The sequence below is a fragment of the Canis lupus genome, chromosome 20 (genome assembly GCF_011100685.1).
Source record: "Canis lupus familiaris isolate Mischka breed German Shepherd chromosome 20, alternate assembly UU_Cfam_GSD_1.0, whole genome shotgun sequence".
Lineage (NCBI taxonomy): Eukaryota > Metazoa > Chordata > Mammalia > Carnivora > Canidae > Canis > Canis lupus.
This window is the reverse complement of record NC_049241.1, coordinates 4,720,299-4,732,750: the sequence shown is the minus strand read 5'-3', so window position 1 is coordinate 4,732,750 and position 12,452 is coordinate 4,720,299. Positions and strand designations below refer to the sequence as shown.

The 12,452-nt window shown below is 50.9% G+C and overlaps 1 protein-coding gene across 8 annotated transcripts in view; it reads left to right on the top strand.

The window, feature by feature from the left end:
• GRIP2 (glutamate receptor interacting protein 2) overlaps window positions 1–12,452 on the top strand; it is a 97,206-nt gene that overhangs the window by 56,988 nt on the left and 27,766 nt on the right. For 7 of the 8 annotated variants that reach the window (XM_038565546.1, XM_038565545.1, XM_038565541.1 and 4 more), the window contains exons 2-6: window positions 8,718–8,798; window positions 9,030–9,165; window positions 9,991–10,136; window positions 10,811–10,897; window positions 11,663–11,738. In XM_038565546.1, the coding sequence (XP_038421474.1) occupies window positions 8,718–8,798; window positions 9,030–9,165; window positions 9,991–10,136; window positions 10,811–10,897; window positions 11,663–11,738 (526 nt within the window). Of the gene's footprint in view, window positions 1–1,077; window positions 1,379–8,717; window positions 8,799–9,029; window positions 9,166–9,990; window positions 10,137–10,810; window positions 10,898–11,662; window positions 11,739–12,452 lie in introns of those variants that run through there. The other variant, XM_038565544.1, reaches the window with a different exon arrangement.

Genomic DNA, 12,452 nt, shown 5'->3' with positions numbered 1-12,452 from the left:
CCCAGCCAGGGCCTAGGAGTGCCCAGGCAGGGTGTGTATGTCTGTTGTGGGAGTGGAGGGGGGTAGTCCTTCTGCTGTGGCCTGAGCCACCCACTCCTCTGAGGGGCTCTCACCATGCCTGCCTGGGTTGTCAAGCAGGCCAGACCTCCTACTCCACGGCAGGGGCTTTGGCCAAGGGGAAACCCCAGGCTCTCGGCCACAGAGGCCACAGTGTGGAACCAGGGAGGCCCAGCTGTGCATACTGGCTTTCTGCTCTTCCTGATTCTGTGACCTTCAAAAACTCATTCCAACTCTTTGGTTCCCATTCTCCTACTCTGTAAGTGGGAACCAAATTCCAGATGATTTACTGAACACTTACTGTATGCCATGCTTTCCATGCTGGGCACAGCAGTGAACAGACAGACAAAACCCAGCTCTCTGGAGCTGAAATCCTAGTAGGCAGAGGTGGATAGTGAATGAGATTACTATGTTTTTTAAAAAGTGAGTTCTGTTAAATGGTGTTGAGTGCATGAAAAAAAGTAAAACACAGAAGGAGGGAATGAGAGGTGCTGGAGTTGGGTGTCAGGGAGCAGGCAACAGGCTGATTGGGGAAGACCTTCCTGAGAAGGTGACATTTCCACAAATTCCTGAAGGAGGTGAGGGAGGGAGTTTTGTGAATGACTGGGGAAGAGCATTCTGGGCAGAGGGAATAGCCAGTGCAAAGGCTATTCTGGGGTGGGCACAAGTCTGGTGTGTGGAACAGTGGGAAGACCAGGGAATTGGAGTGGAGCTGGTGAAGGGAAAAATATTAGGAGGTGAAGTCAGAGAGGCCAAGGGCCTGTCAATTGTGGTGAGAACTTTTGCTTTTATTCTTCACAGAGTGAATTGAATCTTTTCATTGCCCTAGAGAGCCCAGGCCCAGAAGAGGTAGAAGGCCAAAGCCTGACTTGAGCCTGCACCCTCATCTCCTATGGTGTCGGGGCCACTACAGCCCTATGGCCGTGGTAGGGATGTCAGCTTGAGTGTGGCTTCAGGGCAGGGCTGGGGGTCCTACACACCTCATGGAAAGGGGATTGTGGGGTGGGAAGCCTCTCCAGGTCATGCTTATGGCCCCTGGTACTCTGCTGTGCCCAGTCTCTGGGTGCTTGAGTCCTAACCTGGGGCCTCCTGGAGGCTGGCGCCCAGGTGCCACTCCATTGGGGTCTGTTAGCCTTGTTTTACAGGGAGAGCGTGCAGCCGAGGGGTAAGGTTGTGGCCTGCTGGGAGGCCAGAAAGACCTGGACCCCAGCCCTTTCTCAGCAGCTCACCAGCTGAGTGACCTCTCTGGGCCTCAGTCTCCTCATCTGTCAAATGAGGAAGTCAGTGAGCCTCCATCCATGCTCTCAGGAGAGTTAAATGAGTAAGTGCATATAAAGTGTGGGCCTGGCGCTCCTTTTTTTATGTTCTTTTTTCTCAATCTTTGGCAGCAAGTGAATTGGGCATCTACTTTTTTAATCTCTTGGTATATTTCTTGGTATAAATCTCTTGGTATATTTCCCTTAAAAACGTGCATTGAACAGAAGGAGGGGTCATCCTGTTTGCCAAGTTGATCTTTCCCTGCTTCTCTTTCCATGGGAGGCTGGCCTCTGGGGAGACTTGTCAGCTGCGGGGGATCTGGGCTATCACTCCGAGGTCAGCTTGTACCCGATGTATCTCCATCCAGTTATTTGTCCTGGGCCAGCCTGCGACGGCTGCTGGGGCATTCTTCTGTGGGTAGTGCCCAAAGGAGCTGGGCTGCTGCCTGGATCAGAGTGGCTGAGTCTCCCCAGGACTGTCATGGGGTGGGTGGAGGAGGCTGGGAGGGGGCCCCATGGCTCTGCCACTTAGGAAGGAGCCATGTGATGCTCGGGCAGTTCCCTTGACCTCTCTGTGCTTGTTTCCTCATCTATCACACGAAGATGATCATGGCACCCACCACATAGGAGTATTGTGAGGATAAAGTGGTAATCATCTTAAAGTTCATAGAACAGGGCTTGGGTTCAAATGTCGACCCTGCTCCTTACCACTGGAAGTCAGTTAACCTCTGTATGCCTCAGTTTCCCCCCTCTGTAAAATGGGAATAATGATCATAGCATCGCAGGAGGTAGTGAGGATTCAACGAGACAATGCCTACGAAGCACCTAGCACAATACCCAGCACTCAATAAGGAGTTGTTACCATTATTAATCTATGAAAACCTTTGTAACAAGGTCAGTGACAGGAGCAGGGGGAGAACTCCTGTGTTTCAGGGTTTCTCTGTACAGCCTATCATCTCACTGATTCCTCACACCAACCCAGGAGGTGGGCCCCGGCACCCACGCCAGCGCAGAGGAGAAGCCTGAGGCTCAGAGAGGAGGTGACTTGTCCCAGATCCCTCGCCGGTGGCAGCAGCAAGGTTTAGAATCAGAATCTGAAGTTGCCTAACTCCAAGGTCCACCCTTCCTTTAACACTGTACCAGCAATGCCGGCCGAGGTGGGAACAGCCGAGCTGGGACTAGCAGATCCCTTGGCGGGGTGCTGGGGCTGCGAGCAGCTGCCGCTCCTGAGAGTTGGCAGTGGGGCCCTGGGTGCAGTGGTGGGGCCTGGACCCAGGAGCCCCCATCTCCTCCTCCACGGGCAGGGCTGGCCCTGCTGGTGGCTGGCTGTGGTGCAGCCTCCTGCTCGCCTCCAGTGGGGCTGCAGGACATTCGTTTTCCCAGGAGCCCCCCTCGGATGCTGAACGCGCCCTCCTGGACCCGGCTCCGCCACGCGGAGTCTGCGGCCCCGCCCCCGCCCCCGCCCCCGCCCCAGGCCCCGCCCCGAGCCCCGCCCCCGCCGCGGCCCCGCCCTCTGCGCCCCTTTCTAGCTGAGGCGGGGTCCTGGCAAAGGCAGCCTGGCCGGGGGCAGACTTCCTTTTCCCTTTGTCAGAGCTCAATAGCTCCCTGGGGCCCCAGAGAGACGGGATAATGAAGGCAAATTAGCAAAGCTTTCAAGAGGAAGAAAATAAAAAAGAACAACCCCCCTTACCCACCCCCCCCACCCCTCCCCCCCGCGACCAGGTGTACACTCCGTTCCCTGCACTGCCGCGCTCCCTCCTGCTCCCCTGACTCGGCCGGGCCAGGCTGGCATCGCTGTGGAAATGCATTTCCCTCTGAAGCGAGTCCTTACAGGACGGATTGACTGAAAGCAAAAGCTCATAATTGCCCATTGCTGGAAGGAGGAGACGGAAAAAAAGAAACACGCGGATAAAAATATCCCTGTTTTTATGCACGTTTCCAGCTGAAAATTGGTGGGAAAGATGTTTTTGAAAAGCCTTCATCTCTAAGCATGTAATTACCAAGTCCCAGAACAAAAAGGAGACAGAGCAGGAGAGAGGGAGCAGGTTCTGCGAGGGAGGAGGACGGGTATCTGAACCCCCGTGAGGTTTTCTATAAATAAAATAATTCCCTCAAATTCTCAAGCCTGGGCTGGCTGGAGCGGGCAGTGGAGGGATACATCCCCATTCTATGGATGGAGAGATAGAGACTCAAGTTGCACAGCCAATTGGAAATTCTGGCCCCGCCTTGATTCTGGGTTTGAATGCTGCCTCAGTTTCCTGCCTCCCTGGGATGCTCATGAGAGTGGGCCACTGTTGCTGAACAAGCATCAGCAAACATTGTAGCTATTATATAAATATTCCTCATGGGTGCCTTCCTGAATATGGTAGGGGGGTCTTGGATATCTAGAAGCCTCTTATCTAGCAATTAGCTGTCCTGAGTGGCTTCAGTCTCCGGGAGAGATCATCAGAGTCACACACTAAAATGCACACGCCTTCTCTCGAGAAGAGTCTCTCAAGTCCCTATTTATTGCCCACTCACTCTTTGTCTGCACATGGTTGTGTGAATTTTGATTTGCAGCATAAAGTCAGGCCTGCCTGACAGCCAGGAAAAGAAATGCTTATAGCCTGAAGCCCAAAGCCCTTCAACAAAAAATTGTAGAAAGGAGGGTGTTGGGGTCACTCAGTGTTGAGATGAGCAGACCTGACACCTCTGACCCAAAGGAGGTAATTGCGGCCCAATTTGGCACTGTTTACTTCAGTGGAGCAAAATCTGAATGTTGGGGTGTAGAAAGGGAGGAGAGGCAGTGTAGAAGACAAACGTGGAGGATACCCCAGAGACACCCCTGGACATGGGTCCTCTCAGAGCCGACATCCTGAAGTCTTTGCTTCAGAATCCAGCGTTTGGGGATCTCACCATTCCTCAATCTAGGTTTCCAGATCTTTTGTTTTCAATTATCTGTGCTCCAAACCCTACCTGTAACCCACTGTTGTTTCATGCTCCATTCTTTGGGATCCTAGTGCTCTGAGTTTGGTGAACTTGACCACTGCTTTCTTGTCCTCTCCTTACAGGACAATCTCCCTCCTTCCCCCATCCCCAGGCTCAAACCTGGAGCCAGCAAGCTTACCTCTGGTTTTCCCAGGACAGCCCAGGAGAGAGGGATTTTCCAGTGGTAGAACCTTGTTTGCAGGGGATAGGGCAGGTTTTAATTCCAGAATGGCCCACATGAAATACCAGAGATATTCACTGTCACGTAGTTGATAGAACCCAGTCTTTTTAATTTTATTAGCTCAGAAACATCTTGTTGAATCTAAATGAAGTGCAAATTAGGGAGCCGTAATGGGAGGCATTATACTTAATGGTGTGTTGCCTGAATTGGTGGTGGCTGGTGTGAACAAGGGACCTGGGGGACGAGGGGAGGCCCAACTTCAGGGGCCCTGGAAATGATTCTGGGCTTAACTGCTGTCTGATTTGTTATTTACTACCTTCTGGCAAGCAAAGGCAGCCTAGCCTTGGTCTGGAGAAGCAGAGTGGTGGGGAAGCTGGGTAGTTTCTCAGTGGTTAGAGCTGCAGGTGGGGAAGGGTCTCACCTTCCTGAGATCTTGGCTGAGCCACGGCCCTGACCTTATGCTGAACCCAACCCAGTCCCAGCCTGAGCCCCACCCTGACCCTAGAGCAGTGATTTTCAATGGGGGGCAGTACTGCACCCCTGGGGGACACTTGACCATGTCTGGAGTCAATTTTGGTTGTCATGATGGGGTGAGCTGTTACTGTCATCTAGTGGTTAGAGGGCAGGGACGCTGCTAACCCTCTACAGTGCTGAAGAGAGCCTGCCCACCATGTGGAATTACCTAGGAAAAGAAAAAAAAACATGTCAGTAGTGCAGAGGTTGAGAAACCTGCTGTAGTTTGAACCCTATCCCTGATTCTGACTGAGCCCTGACCCTGACCTCAAGCTGAGCCCTAACCTTGACTCAGCCTGATGCCCCTCCACCACCACCACCACGCCCCCCAAACCGTAATCTGATCCTCTCCCTCATGAAAAGGACCTCGTTGGGATGGGATACTCAGCCTCTATCCCTTGCCAAGACTGATTCCTCTCCAACCCTGCTTCCTCATGCCTCCACAGAGAAGGGAAGACGGGTCCTATGAGTTAGGTCTTGTCATAGCCAAAGGCTTAGGGAGAGGAGTGGCGTTCCTCTCCCTAGTGGTGAATAGCTGAGCCAGGGTCTGCACTAATGTGGGGCTGCACCCTGAGCCCATCCTTTTAACATGGGGCCAGGCTGGAGCTGCAGGGATGAGGGCAGCAGGAGGGCTCTTCTTCAAGAGCAGGCAGGGGCTTGTGCAGGCTCAAGTGAGGCCTTAGGAAGCTGTGGAAGCCCATGGGGCATACCTGGTGCTGGGAGGGGTGGCCCCCTGGGGGCAGCACAGGAGAGCCTACCAGCCTGATGGTTTGTCACTTGTCTTTCCCAGCTCAGTCTGGTGCTGAGAAAGGACCTGGAGAAGGAGTGTGAAAAAAAAATAACCTGGTCTGGGAAAACTGGAAATGGAGTGGTGTGGGCAAGGGGCCTGTGGTCGGGTCCTGGCTTTTTGCAGAAGTTGCCTTTGCCAAGGACCTTGGTCCTCTGAATCACAAGTTTTCTCCTCTGCCAAGTGGAAGTGATGGTAGCACCTACCTCCTCCCAGGGCCACTGTGAGAAGCGAATGAGATATAAGGGGAGAGTGTGGTTGGTTGGTGCATGATGCATGAGCCCCCTTCCCCTCACCTGTCAAGGCATAGAGGAAAATCCAGAATATGCACAGTGCCTAAAACAAGGGGTTGCTGAGGGGAGACAGGGGCTCTGGCATTATCACAGAGCAGGTAACCTGAAACCTTCCAGCTTCAAAGTCCTTTGAGATGTACACATGAACTCACAGGAAATTAAGAGGGTGAGCTGGAGAGGAGATAAGCATGGTCTCAATAACCACTTCTATCAGTTTTGTACTGGTGTCTGGCCAGTGCAAAAAGGCAAATAAAGAAAAGGTTTGAGGTTTTGAAAGTAAGAAACAAAATTGTCATTTTTCACAGATGACAGAAAATCCCAAAGAAACTACAGATTAACTATTAATTAGAATTAATACCAGGGTTTTAAAGGTCAGAATACAAAATCAACTGTATTATTATATACCAGCAACAAATGATTAGAAAATTAAATTTGAAAAATTATCCAATTTACAATAGCATTAAAACACTTCAAATATCTAGGAATATATTTAATGAAAGATGGACAAGATCTTTGCCCATGAAAGGACTTCTATCCAGAATATATAAAAATTTGACATCAAGAAAACAACCCAACTTAAAAATGGACAAAAGCTCTGGATAGACACTTCAGCAAGGAAGATATATATGGATAGCAAAAAGAAGTTTACGACCTTAGTCATTAGCCAAGTGCACATTTGAAACTGCAGTAAGAGGGACGCCTGGCTAGCTCAGTCAGTGGAGTGTGTGACTCTTGATCTTGGGGTTGTGAGTTCTAGCCCCATGCTGGGTATAGAGTCTACTTAAAAAAAAAAAACAAAAAACAAATAAAAAAAAAAACACCTGGGTGGCTCCCTTAAGATTGAACATCTGCCTTCCACTCAGGGTGTGATGCTGGGGTCCTGGGATCAAGTCCTGTATAGGGCTCCCTGCCGGGGGCCTGCTTCTTCCCCTGCCTGGTCTCTGCCTCTCTCTGTGTGTCTCTCATGAATAAATAAAATTTTTTTTAAACAAATCTTTAAAAAACCATAATGAGAAACTTCTACATATCTATTAGAATGACTAAAATTTAAAAAAAGAAAAGAAAAACCCTAACGTTGCCAAATGCTGGGGAGAACATGAAGCAGCTGGATCCCTCTTACATTACTGGTGGACATACAAAATAGTGACCACTTTGAGAGCCAGTTTGGCAGTCTCTTAAAAAGTTAACCTCATCCTTACCATATGATCTAGCATCCTAATCATAAATATCCTGATCCTAAATATCCTGTTCCTGGATATTTACCCAGGTGGAATGAAATGTTCTGTTCAAACAAAAACCTGTGTGCAGATACTTATTATGGCTTCCTGTGACATCACCCCAAACTGGAGAGAGTGGAAATGTCTTTCAACAGGTGAATGGCTAAGCAAACAGTACATCCCTGCAGTGGAACACCAGTCAGCAATAAAGAGAAACAGACTACTAATCCATGAAAAAACATGAGCGAATCTCAAATGGTGATGCTAAGTAAAAGATACTAGACGCCAAAGCCCACATACTGTATGATTCTATTTATATGGCATTCTAGGGAAACCAAAATGACATAAAAAACAGATCAGTGGTAGTTGGGGGCTGAGGGTGAGGCAGGGACTGGCTACAGAGAGGCAGCAAGAGACAATTTGGGAGGCGATGGAAATGTCCTAAATCTTGATTGTGGTGGTGGTCAGGACATATTTCCCAAAACCCAGAGAGAAGCACACCACAAATAATATTAATGTCTGTAAGATTTTTAAAAAATAGATGAAAATACAAGTTAGGACAATATACTAAAACACCACACATGCAGAGTACTGGGCCCCACCCTTAAAGTTTCTAATTTACCCCGTCCTAGGGGGGGCCCGAGAATTTGCCTTTCTGACAAGTGCCCAGGTACTGCTGGTCTAGGGACCATACTTTGAGAACCTCTGCGTTGCACTATTCTCTTTTCCTTACGTTTGAAACTTATGAAAATGGAAAGTCCCAAGGAATATCTATTAGGCATTTCATAAGAGAGGGGGAAGGAAACAACAGTTGAACAACTAATAGGAGAGTGTCTTCTAGAATTAAAGCTAAAGGAGACAGATGTATTTCTCGCTGCCCAGAATATCTGAGAATATGAATTGTAAAAGATAAAGCACAGTCCTCATGAAGAAGCATGGATTGGAGCCATTCAAGATTGAGTTTGCTCATGGTCGGCCCGGTCTCACATGTGCAGTGGTGCCTGTTTGTGAGAGAGCTGCCCGTCCCAGCAGATGTGCAAGCACAGGCCTGGGTGGTGGAGTCCACAGACCCTCATTCTAATCCAAATTGCACAACTTCCAGCTGTGTGGCCGTTGTGCTGCTGGGATCCTTGGCTCCTTTATCTGTACAGTGGAATAATATACATTGTGGAGATGGTTAACCACAGAATGTCTGAGAAGGTCCCTGTATGTAATTGGTGTTAGAAGAAGGTTTTTCAGCCCAAGAGCAGAGATGGAGCCTCCCTTGAGAGAAGAAGCCATGAGGATGCTCCAGCGGAGACCCAGGTGGAGCTGGGACCCAGGCTCCCAGGAAGGAGCCTCTTTTTCAGGCCACATCCTCAAAGGAGATGGTTCCCACGGCAGAAAGTGTTCTCCTGCCTAGAAACGAAAGTGGATCTCAGGGCTTTTTCTCTTTCTTGCCTGCAGACGATGGGCCTTACTCCAAAGGAGGCAAGGATGCAGGAGGGACCGATGTGGCCCTGGCATGCCGCAGACAGAGCATTCCAGGTAATGAGCCTCCTCTCCTTCCTTTTTGTCCATCCTGGAGGCACAGAGAGCTTGGAGTCGGGGTCAGATGGCATTGGCTGCCGCTAGCTCCCTCTGTGACCTTAGACTAGCCACTTAACTTGTGTATAAAGGAGATGATCTTACCCTGTTTACCAAGTGTTGGTCTACTTCTGTTGGGGGGCCCAGAATTGCCCCCTGCTGCCCGCTCACCGCCCCCCCATCTGTTGACAGAGGAGTTCCGCGGGGTCACCATGGTGGAGCTGAACAAAAAGGAAGGCAGCACACTGGGCCTGACCATCTCAGGCGGCACCGACAAGGATGGGAAGCCCAGGGTCTCCAACCTGAGACCGGGGGGGCTTGCTGCCAGGTGAGGAGCAGGCTTGGTGGGGCAGTAGGAGGGGGCAGGGGCCAGGGGAGAATGTGCCGGGGCTGTAGGCAAAGCAATCAGGCAGGTGTTTTTAGGAGCACCCAAGTGCTTCTCAGAGGGAAGCCTCTGTGGAGGCTGTGATTCTTCTCTTCCCCTTAACACAATGGGCTGAGTTGGCCACAGCATCCCACTCTTGCCAGCCCCTCCAGGCCTTTGCACGTGCAGTTACGGTCTCGAAAGGCATGTTCCTCACTGGCAGACTCCTATTCATCCCTCCACACTGCCTCTGGGAGGTCTCCGTCCCAGGGCGAGGCAGCTGCCCTGCTCTGCTCACATGGTCCTACGTGCCGCTTCTGGATGCGTCGTTCTAGATTTTCCTGTCATCTTACCTCTGTGGCTCCCTTGGACCACGAGTTCCATGAGACCTAGGGGTTAGCCTCTCTGGGCCTCTGGGCAGGTGCTGGTAAGTGTCCAGTTGAACAGAATGGAAGGCTGGTGGTGAGAAGCCAGGGTGAGTGCAGTAGGAAATAGCAAAGGGAGAGATGATCTGGCCATGCCGCAGGCTCCTCGGGGCTGGTTAGAGCCTTCATCAGGAGGGCAACACCCAGCAGGGGAAAATGCCGGGCCTGAGTGTCAGACAGGCCTAGGTTAGAATCTGTGCTCTCTTATTTACTCGCTTTGTGACACTGGACAATGTCTGACCTCTCTGAGGCACAGCTTCCCATCTGTAAAATGGGGACTCAGAGATCATAAGGATTCAACAGAAGAGTGGTGTGAATGCTGGCACCCATCGCCATGCATGTACTCTGGCCTCCTTGCTCCCAGGAGTGACCTGCTGAACGTGGGCGACTATATTCGGTCAGTGAATGGGATCCATCTGACCAGGCTCCGCCATGATGAGATCATCACCCTGCTCAAGAATGTGGGCGAGCGCGTGGTGCTGGAGGTGGAGTATGAGCTGCCCCCGCCCGGTGGGTGCCCTTGGACGGGGATCTTTATCCACTGCCTTAGTTGTGGGTAGACACAGCTGTCTCCCCACCTGCACATGCCAGCTGGGGACCTTGGCGGGTGGGACCTGAAGATTGGCCACAAACATCTATGGCGTACCTAGAGACTTTGCCTGCAACTGCAGTATGCTGTCACCAAGAGGTGGCAGGGCCCTGTTTGTCACCCAGTGTCATGTTGTATGTTTAGTGTCCAGATGTTCTACCTTGAGGGGAGCAAGTTTTGGGAATGTTGGCTAAAGAAATTGTTCCCTGCCCCACTGCTCTCTCCCCCCTACCAGCCTGCACTGAGTGCAGTGGCCTAGGGTTTAGCCTAGCTCTGAATTTTCAAAGTTGGTCTAAAGTCTTAAGATTTGAATAACTAGAATTCAACCTTGGCCTGAGCTCATAGCCATGGACAGTCTGAGCTCTGTCATGGTCTCTGTGTGAGCGTGGGCAGGCCTCTAAGTGGGGGATTAAGTACTGGGGAGGAGGGTCCTTTGAAGTCTTACTTCTACCTATAAATGGGCAGGGGTGGGGGAGTTTACCCTCCCTGTAATCTCTGTGACTGGTCACCCAGCTCTCCCAGAATGAGCTTTGGTGATGTCTGTGGCTTGGTGATGTGACTGAGGGACTCAAAGGAGCCCTCCATTTCTCCCCAGCCCCTGAGAACAACCCAGGGATCATCACAAAGACAGTGGACGTCTCCCTGTACAAGGAGGGCAATAGCTTTGGCTTTGTCCTCAGAGGTCAGTGTAAGAGTCGCACTTGGGGCCAAGGGGTTTGGGAAGGAGGCTAATGCTAATTACATGTGTGTTCTGATTTGCTTTAGTGAGATTATATGGATTTATGGATAGATAGATAATAGATAGATAGATAGATAGATAGATAGATAGATAGATAGATAGATAGATAGATAGATTTTTGCTTCTGACTTTAAAGAACCCAGGACCAGGACGGGTTGGGTGGCTCAGTGGTTGAGCACCTGCCTTTGGCTCAGGTTGTGATCCTGGGTCCTGGGATCAAGTCCCGCATCAGGCTCCTTGCAGAGAGCCAGCTTCTCCCTCTGCCTGTGTCTCTGCCTCTCTCTCTGTGTCTCTCATGAATAAATAAATAAAATCTTAAAAAAAAAAAAAAAAAAAGAGCCCAGGACCATTAAGTCAAATGTTAAATGGAAAAATTTCCCAAGCAATGAAGGGTACATGATTGCTGGGAGTGAGATTGAGAACAAAGTTTGGAGCTTCCTAGGAACCAGGGCAAGAAAGGGAAATAGGATGAGGTCATTGGATGGGAAGCAAACCATTTAAGAGAGAGGGGATTTCGATTATGTCCCTACTTTTTGTCCCATTCTGTGGGGATTTACAGTTGGTTATCTTATAAGAGGGCCTGTGAATAGCAAGGACAGGTCCTCCACAGATTTAATTAAGAGAGCCTCTTAGGGGCTGAGTCAGGGCCTCTAGGTATCAGGGAAAGAGTGGGTAGATGACTGCCACCTCTTGTTGAATTCTGTTCAGGGGGTGCCCATGAGGATATACACAAGACCCGCCCACTCGTCCTGACCTACGTCCGGCCTGGCGGCCCTGCTGATAGGTGAGCCTGAGCCAGAAGAAACCGAGCAGTCTTTCCCTGCCCTGACTACCCCCAGCTCCCTCTGTGAAGAAGGCAGACCAGAAGCCATTGTGCCCATTCTCCAGATGAGCAAACTGAGGCCCAGAGAGAGGACCCCCCCTTGCCCCAGAGTCATTCTTGGTAGAGCCAGGCCTCAATCCCAAACAAGAGAGACCCTGAGCTCTTTCCTCCCTTATGTCCTACTGTCTCAGGGGTGGGGAGGGAAGCAAGCCTTGGCATTACATTGTTCTTTCCTTCCCTCGCTTTGGTACCCCCATTTGTGGAAGGGGTCTGATACTGCAGCTCCTGGGAGTTGCTGTGAGTGGTTTTGGGGCATGACGAGCAGCACTACCGTGGCCTCTGTAACGCAGCCTCTGGAGTCTTGGCTGTGCCCCCCTGCCCAGTGCTGCCTGGGCACAGCCCAGAAGGGTCAGGCGGGCAGGCCCAGGAGGAGAGAACGTGGGAGAGAAACATGTCCAGTTCCCAGCACCCGACCCCCTCACCTCCCCCATGGGAGATTCTTGGCCATTTTAAGAGAAGCCTGGAACAGCCTTGTCAGAAGTCTGAACCCGTTCTTGGGACAGGGCCCTGTGACGAGCTATTCATAGAACCTCCCAGAATAGCTTTGGCCACCTGTTGGAGCAAGCATTCCAGGGTGGGGATTTGACCCAAACTGAGGTGAACCCCCTGCTTGCT